Raw genomic sequence first — 9,754 nt, 5'->3', positions numbered from 1 at the left:
TAGATAATTTTCACTTTAATTAATAAACACTTATCAGCACAAATTTTGTAGCATGAGGATACACTATTGATATTTTACCATGATAACAATAAATATTTTAACCATGCAGGAAAAATTTACGTAACGATACACACACAAATAAGACAGGGTCAGCAATTACACACACAAATAATATTTTACCGAAATGCATTTGAAAAGAAACCCTTATTTGAGAAAAAAAATGATGCGTTCATTTTGTATTGCGCACACACAAAATCACCACTTTACACTGCTAAGTCACTTTCGAAGGAAAAAGGAAGTCACTCCTGTAGCACATGGGAAAAAAATTCACTACTTTCGAACACTGAGGGAAGAATTTTGCCGTAGCACGTTGCAGAAAAATTACTGATGTGGCACATTTAGCGAAAATCACTGTTGTAGCACATTTGTCGTTGAATGATCGAAGAATTATTGCACGACTGGCGAAGTCAGCGGAACGGAACAGATCACATAGATGATTTGCTGAAGCTCCTTGCGATGATATGCACGACTTTGAAAAAACACAAGCAATATATATCAATACATCTAGAAATAATTGAAGGGGTACGTTGTAGCATACGTTTAATGTCCATATTCGTTGTTATTTTTAGTCAGTTCTTCAGAATGCCTTGGATGCACGTGGCTTAGGGTCGTTGAAAATCCATTGTCAGTAGCGTGCTCAGTCAAAAGGTCACCACTTTTGGTGGTCGCGTGTGCTTAATGCATGATATAATTAAAGAAAATAAGAGTAGACAATCTCCTATAACAAAAGAATATATTAAGTACTAAATTACAATTTAAATTACATTGCAGAGATCAACACAGAGCTCGGAACACAGTTCATGCTACCGTCGCGTACAATTGTCTCACGAGAAGTCTGAGTGAGTCGCTTTGCTGCTCCGATTAAGAACTGGATTTTACACGTGGCGCCATCTCATGAATAGAAGTTGAAGTATCTGTCGGACCGCTACAAGGAGTAAATCTTGAGTGTTGGCGAAACTGGTTCGCACGTGCTTCCTCCGAATTCCTTCGGCTTTGGAACTTCACCGCAAGCTGAAATAGATCTTCTAGCGTTTGCGGGTTACGGACTTCGAGGAATTCTTGAGCTGACAGTAATAGACGCGGTAGAATTATTTCAATAAGTTCTTTATCGGGCCTTTTCTCGCATAATAAATTTAAAATATGAACTTTTCTTAAAATGAACTCTGTCTCGAAACTGCCTTGGTATTTACTATACAATTCTGATTCTAGCTTTGCACGATCCTTAACAACTGGAAATGCTTTTAGTAATGCAGATTTAAAATTTTCCCAGCTATACAATTCCGATCCTGGGTCTCCCAACAAGAACTTCCCTATGCCCTTATACCAGCTGCGGGCTTGACGTTTTAAGCCTGTAGTAGCCATGGTCACCTTTTGCAGCTGATTCACGGGATGCAAGGTGAAATGTAGGTTCAATTGCTCAAAAAACGTCAGAGCTGAGACCTTGCCGTCAAATGTTGCTGCTGGTTTCATACATGCACCCAACGTTTCCACGAGTAATCCAAACCCTTCTACTGGATTTGTGCACGTCTGAGGGACCAGAAAGGTCGAAACGGTTAATGTGAATTTCCCGGACTCTAACGACATGGTCCGTTATCAATTTTTCGGGCGCCAAATGTAAGATTTTCACTAGTGTAATTCTCAGTTACTGTAGAAAGTGACGAATATTAAGAACTAGTTATCGAATAATCGCTTAAGTTCGTGTGACAAGAAACAGCAAGATGGAAGGGTAATAACCCTTTATTATTCCAATAAGATTTAACAAACTGCGTTTTGGAGTGTACAATAAAAGCCGACACTTGGGCTTGAACTTAAGAGACTAAGAATTAAACTAAAACTAAGATTAACTAAAGAAATTTAGCCGAAGCTATCAAGATTCTAATCGAGTTGGCCCCTTAACTCTATTTGACTACGAAGCTTATCAAGGGCCTGAGTACGGCTGAGCGTAATAACATCAGGGGCGTAGCTAGAGGGGGGCAAGAGGGGGCATATGTCCCCGGGCGCAGAATCCAAGGGGCGCCAAACTGATGTTACGACATTTTAGAATTAAATGTTTTCCGTTCTTGGCAAGCAGTAGAGGGCGCGAAATCTTCAGTTGTCCCTGGGCGCTGAAAACCCTACCTACGACTCTGAATAACAGCTTTGAGAGAGAGTGTAGCCAAAAGGCAGTCGCTCGTAAATCAGAAACTCTGATTCTCTGTAACTCTGCAAGTAACTTAGCGGTTTAAATACCGCTCTTCCCCATTAAGTATTCAGAAAGATTCCAAAACTATGTTCTGGCCGGAAGTAGTAAGTTGAAATTAAAAATTTGACAGGAAATGAACTTAAAATTTAAGTCTTAATAAAATTAACATAATCCTTACAATGTAATCATGTGAGAGAACTTCCAACACACTTAAAACATGTGTTACAGCATCACAACCTAGTCCAAGACCGGTTAGGTTTTTTGCAAATTTTGTTGAGCATAGACAAAGTGAAATACGTACTCTTCAGAAAAATAGACACAATAAATTTTGTAACAGAATGAACATGTTTTCCTTAGAGAAACATTCTACACAAATATCTGGAGAATAAGATTTTTATTTGCTCTTCTATAAAAACATATGTTGAAAAAATCTCATACTGCATGAAATTTACATTTAAAACAGTTAAATAGAGATGAACATTGGGAAAGTTTTTCAGTTTTATCTATTGCATTATTTTTAGCTAAAGGCAAATTTTGCTTGATTTTAATATGTGTAGAACTTGCTACTGTTATGCATATATATGGGAAGCTGATATCTTCAGCAAAAGACCAGTTACGTCTTTTTTGAGAAAGACATACATAACCACCCTAAAGCAGAAAGTCAATTTTTCTAATTAGTATATTGGATCATATGTTCTAAAAGATTCTGATAAAAATTGAAAAAATACATCTATGGGATCATGTATATTTTCTAAAATTACTTCCTATTTTCTCTTTTCTATGGATTCTTTGTTTAAAAGTATCACTAAGTGTACAGTAGAACAATTTTTCCAAGCAATTTTTTTTAGATAATTTAAAATTTCTTTTAAATATTTTTTGATGAATTCAATAGATTTTAACATTTGTTAGGAAAAAAATTTCGAATTCATCTGACACTTCATTCGGCATTGTCAAATGATAGCACAACATGTCATTACCAACTATACCTCATCGGTCACATTGACTGAGTTTGGGGCAATCATTACTAAATCTGCTTTGAACTGCGTTGCAACACTTCCAAAAATGCCGTTTTAGAACATTTTAAAAAATGCATATTTATACCAGCAAAGACAAAATAATAACCTTATCGTCTGGTGGCATTATACTATCTAATATTTCTAGAAGGTTTGTGTGTCTTCATAAAATCATTTCATTGATTGCCCCCTCTATTAGATGTAATCAAAATTAAAAGAAAGAACTTTGTGCAAAAATAGTACCGATATGTTTAGTTATTTTTATGAAAATTTTAAATATAAGAAAAATAATTTTCTTTCCTCAGAAACATTGAAGCTTAATTTAGTTTCTACAAAAATGATAAAGAAAAATGCTTTACAGAAGATTAAAAAAAGAAGTTTCCACTAAAGTTGCAAAACTGTAACGTCAGCTGTTAAGAGTCAAAATTCTTCAATTTCCTGGTTTATACTAACTCATTCGAATACCCATTCGAAAGGAAACATTTAGCTTATATTAATGGTGCAATCAAATTAATGGTGCCTTTTTTGGATTAAGAATTTTGCTAATGGAAAGATGCATTTTGACTAAGTTAAACACTGCTGTTGAATGAATCCGGAAAAAAGTCCATTTTAATGGATTTTATGCATAATATCCTATCTGCATATAAAGTCAACGATAGTATTTTAAATTATTTCAACTAATAATTTTTAAGTATAAAATATTGATAAATAATTGTACATGATTAGGTATTATAGGTATGATACTGTATAAATAATTTAAATTACAATAAATTGAATATGCTTATGTATAAGCAAACCAAAATAAACGTGACTTTTCTAATTAGTTTGTTCATTTGTCTTGCCAGTTGTGTAACTGTTAATTAGATAGTATCCATTTCCTATATGATATATATTCAAAGTAACCCCATTTCATTCATACTTAAACGAAGACAATATTCATCAAACAACTTTTACAAGTAATGCTAAAAGATATATTTTTTTCTAAAATTCTGGTGTGCTGTATAAATACTGAGAGAAATGTTCAGTTACTCAAACCTCTGCTAACTTATTTAGGTCAGTTGAAAGTTTTCCCTTTCAAAAGTAAGGAATGCTAAATAAATTTTTGCAATATTATGAGTGTTGATTTAATATTTAGATTTGCTTTGAATGAGCGTATTCTCGTTTGAACACATAGATGGGTTTTTAATTATATTAAAAATAAACTATTATTTTTATCACAGCTCTAATCTATTTGAACAGTGACCGCCATCCTTACGATACACTAAAAATCAAGGAGGTTAGAATAGAAGGAGGGAGGGTTCGCCGTTTCCTCTACTATCGGGGAATGAAACCTCCGCCGAACAAGCGGCGTCCATGTTTGTGACTTCAAAACATTGCATTACGTCAATGACATGTACGTGTTTCTAAGCTGTTCCGTGCATGTATTTTCCAGTAAAAATATGTTCAATTTATAATGAAATGCCTCGCTATTGTTGAATATTCGTTTTAAAGTAAGAAAGATGATATCCGTAATTTACTATGTGCAGCAAATTATTAAGAAATAGTTCGAAATCTAAATGCATGCGCATAACATTAAAGCCTTAAAAAAGTGATGTTTCTGCATATTTCACGGATTTGCTTAGGTTTCATGAGCAACCTGTTGGGTGTACTTTCCAATTTTTCCTTTAAAAAGTGATATTTCTGATTTATTCACAATATTATCATAATTTATTAAAGAATCATTTCATATACAAAGTTTAAGGTATAGGAAAGAATGTTATTTTATTTTAGTATGCTTAAATACTTCAGCTTTTATTAGTAATACATTAAAACAGAAATTCACATATTATTTATTGGCTATAGCAGTTGTAATAGCTAATTTCAGGAGACTGATACTTGATGCAAATAGTATTTCATTTTATTCAAGCACTTATTGGCATAGTTTCAAAATTTAAATAATTCTTAATTTCAATTAGAAAACACATTCTGACTTTTATCCTTTTATCAATTTTTAGAAATATTTTAGGGCAAGGGAAGACTGTTTTTGTGGAAAACTGAGAAAAGTGTTAATTTTGATTAAGCTACGGTAAAGGAAACAAATAGAGATAAAAACAAACAGCAAATAGATTTGCATAATACATGTCAAAAGTGACAGTTCATTAAGGGACGATGGATTTACATGGTTGCTCAGCTCAGTGCATCTCCAAGTTAAAAAAATTACAAGCTTATTTAAATTCTATTCTAACTTATTTGTAACGTTTTCCTGATCAGAAAATTTCTACGCATAATGGGAAAATGTCTTTGTCTGATATTGAATAAAAAAATTCAGCAGTAAAAAAAGTTTTGCCAATTTTTATTAAAATCATCACAATACCACAGTACAGCTGTACCTAATAGATTACAAAGGTATCTAAAGATGTTTATAAAAAATAAATTGTATTCAATTCTATTCTTGGCAATTAAGTGAAAAAATGATGTTTTAAAGAAAATTGAGAAGTTTACATACAAAATTACAAGCAAATTCCTTTTATTAATTTACAACAATTTCTTCTTCATAAAACAGTAGATAAGTATAAAAAATATTCATTATATATATATATTAATCATTTCTAGAAACATGCAACCAAGTATTTTTTTAACTTCAGTTTATTTACTAAACCTTACATACATACAAAATTTAAGGTACTTTTTCATTTTGCCGGCGCAGGCAATAAATTTGCCAAAAATGGTACAACCGATGCCAAACTTAATATACTTGCTGGTAACCTTTTACGCCTCAATTTTCAAAACAACTCGCAGCCATTTCTTATCAGATTGATTGTTTCCTTCAATACTAGCATACAACTACATAGAATTTTTACCAGCTAGTTCAATTTTATGCCCAAAGGCCATTCGTGGTAATTAAGTCAATTAGGATGCAATCACACTACTCACCGGAAGGGGAAAATGTACAAAAGGCAAAGTCAAGGGTTAAATTCATTAATTCTAATGAGAATGCACTAGCGAAGTAAAGCACTGCGGTTTTACATAATTTCCAAGTGAGCTATTCGTACAAATTGAAATAATTCTTGCATTTAAACTTATATTCCAAATGAAGATTTAACCTGAAATTAATGTAGATATTTACTGAGATAATTAGAATTTTGTAACATAGTTTACGTGAGATGAGATCACTTGGGGTCAAATGATATGAACCGGCGAATCAGGATGTTGAACCATGAAAGCATAGTAAATTCTTTAATTAACGTCTTTTTACAAATTTATTGTCTTTATTTATTGCCTTTTTACAAAATTTTAAACGATATTATTAAAATGTTTATGCCTTCAAAATAAAAATTCTTAGAACTAACATTCGTTAATTTTTTTTTATTTGTGTATATTGTATGTTGTCGCCAATAAAGTCTGCTTGGCGAGATTTGCACCGGCAAAACGGAAAAGTACCAAATTTGATTTCTAAATGTAATAAGTAAATGGTTAAATATGACATACAACATTGACAAGTATTTTAACATATTTTAAGATGTACATTGTACTCAGAAATAAATAACTATGAAAACATATAAATTTACATACCTTTCTGCTTTTATATCCAATGGGAGGTATTTCAGCATATATATCCCAAAACAGAGGCAAAATTGTTTCCATAAATTATGTTTTTGCAAAAGAGTGTATATCACATGTAATTATTTTTTCTACTGCCCTTTGAATAAAACAGCTTTTGTGTACATCTGTCGAATTGATTCGGCAGCATTTATTTTATTTTTCCCCCAATATATATACCTAACACGCAAATAACTTTCTATTATTGCCTTTACTAAATGGACTACATGATTGTCGAGTGGAGACATATCGTGCATATGGCCATTTAGTAAAGGAAATAAATCATTACCCTTTAGGGCATTCAAAACTTGAATCGTCGCCGTCAAAATTGAAGGTGTTTTTATTGAATCATGCTTACTGAAAATACTATTAAAGGAACGAAAAACAGATTCACTTTTTTTACATATTAAGTACACATCATGGGATGCATGAATTAATTTGCCCCTGCTTTTAAATGATACAAGCGAATGCTGTAAAATAGGTTTTTTTGATGTAAGTGCATTTAAACACATCTCGCATTTAATATTTGAAGATAATTTCCTAACAACAAAACCAGCTATGTAATAAACAATATGCTCCGAACATCTGGTTAATATTGCTGGATTAAACACGTAATCATGATCTGAATTGACGGTATCCCAAGATATATTTGTTGTTTCATCCATAGCTCTTAACCTGTCAGTTGTCATATTTATTATTTTCTCAGATGCAGTCGTACTGGTTGCAGTCAGAATGCTTATATTTTCTTGTGGACTGCAATTGCCATTGATAAAATCACTTATTTGAGTTTGTGCGAGTAGTCTTTTATATGCAGTTTTAAATTGATATGAAGTAGGGTTACTATTGCATCCTCCCTGCATACGAATCATTTGGAAAAACATTTCAATGTGATCTTGACTAAATTTATATGATGGTAAGTATATTAATAAGGGTTGATTTGAAGTTACCAGCTTTTGTATTAATATTTTATAACTCTTAATACATACCAAAAAACCTAGAAAGCCAGTTTTTCTATTAGATTCAGTAATTTTCATTCCATTTACACTAATTTTCAAGTTGCTTAAATACCTTTCCAAGTCATTAAGAGCTTTGAGAATAAAACTGCTGTTATGTATATTCACAGCTTTTTTAAATCCTGTCTGCTTTAAATTTCTTGAATTGAGAATGTCAAATAAATCATTAATTTTTCTTAAGAATTCAACTGTTGCTGTTGAATTTTTGAATGTATCTAAATCTAAAACCTCAGCACAAAACTGAATGGCATCAGCAACAGATTTGCTAAAAAGCTGCGCTGCAAGAGAAACTTTCATTTTTTGCCGAAAGAATCTGACATGTTGCTTTTTCAGTTTGTTACCTAGATGAAGTCCTTCTGTCTCTTGTAATTCTTGTAATGCTGTAATATATTTCCAGTCAATAAGGCCTTCATTTTCATCAACAATGCATTTTTATCTCCCAAGGTATTGCGGACTAATTTGAGTATATGCCAAGGATCTAAAAAAGCTACAATATCATCCCCGTTAACAGGATGCTTAAATATAGTATTGAAATCTGAACTGTCAAATCTGCAACCTAAATGTTTTAGCATATTCAAATTCGAAGATAAACCATCACATGTTAATGATACAACTTTTATGTTAACATTGTGTAATACAGTTAAACACTGAAGCACAAGGTTTGCTTTAGTTTCACTACTAATGCCATCAATTAAAAAATATCCAACTGGGATTTTAAAGTTACCATTGATACACACTAAACACTAATGCCTCTCTAGCTAGTGGAAGGGAATCATCATCATTCTGTATACCTGTATTAACGTATCCATGATAAATTTGGCCATCAAATTCAACATGTTTATGTATGGCCATTTCATCAATGATCAATGAAAAAAGCAATTGGTATGAAGTACTCTTAAGTTTATTATCTAATGCATTCAAAGATTCAGTTGTAAAACCAGGTGCTGCATTTATAGATTTGTACCAGTTTGCTAGAGTCTTGGTATGTGGCAAACATGAATTGAATGTTTTTCTAACATATTTGTATGCTTTAGGTGAATAAAAATGAAGAGTTAAAGCAAAAGCCTTTAATTCTTTACTGTAATGTTTTGGTAACTGGCCTTTCCCACACGTTGCTAATTCCCGTAAAAGAAGTTCTTCATTAACAGGAATTGATTTTCTTAAAATGTCCAGATAATCATCATTTATTATCCTGCTCTTTTTTAAATCTTTTAATACAGTTTTCAAATTGCAGATAGTCCTTTTCTGTCTACGTGCAGTTTGTTGCAACAGCTTAATTTTCTTTCTGTAGACACTATTTAATTCTTCAGCTTTATGCAGCTTTCGTTTCAGCTGTTGCTTGCATGGAGAATATTCAACAGACGTTGCACTAGTTTGTGGTTCACATAACACAGGCTCCTTGGGGGGGGGAATCAATCAGATGTATGGCAAATAAAAAATTACATAAAAATAACAAAAGGTATTCCTGCTTTCATTTAATAGTATCATTCATTCTTTAATAGTCCAAAGGGGCAATTTGCCCTAAAGGACTATTAATTTCATTTTGCGTTAAAAACTATAAACTGCAAATCACTTTTCAAATAGTTGCCACCAAATATTATCGCCCTGTATTATATTTAAAGAAATTAAATAATAAAGAATCTGTATGAATGTATGTGTTCTGAATGAATATAAGATTTTTTATTATTTTTTTTTATTTGAATATTATTCAGTTGACTGGTAAAACAGTATGATTCAGTGCCCATTACAGATGAATGTGTCCTTTAGAATTAATCAGTAATAATTGGCGATTGTTGCCGAAGCTTCATTTCAGGAATGGCACTGTTTAAATTGGTAAAATAATAAAATTTATAGAACATTTTCAGTTTTTTGTCAAGAAGAAATCTGTTATTTGTCTTTTTTAAGCT

The 9,754-nt window shown here is 32.1% G+C and overlaps 1 protein-coding gene across 1 annotated transcript; it reads right to left on the bottom strand.

Annotated features, from left to right (window-relative positions):
• Positions 1–6,926: 6,926 nt before the first annotated feature.
• On the bottom strand, positions 6,927–7,703 carry LOC146994076 (uncharacterized). Its single transcript, XM_085826305.1, has one exon. It carries the CDS (start codon positions 7,701–7,703, stop codon positions 6,927–6,929), a length of 777 nt encoding a protein of 258 aa, XP_085682431.1.
• Positions 7,704–9,754: the final 2,051 nt, after the last annotated feature.

This window comes from Stegodyphus dumicola, chromosome 11 (genome assembly GCF_044657685.1).
Source record: "Stegodyphus dumicola isolate Sdum_Otavi_A_Nest chromosome 11, ASM4465768v1".
NCBI lineage: Eukaryota > Metazoa > Arthropoda > Arachnida > Araneae > Eresidae > Stegodyphus > Stegodyphus dumicola.
The sequence above is the reverse complement of the archived record's forward strand: the minus strand, read 5'-3'. Positions and strand labels throughout refer to the sequence as shown.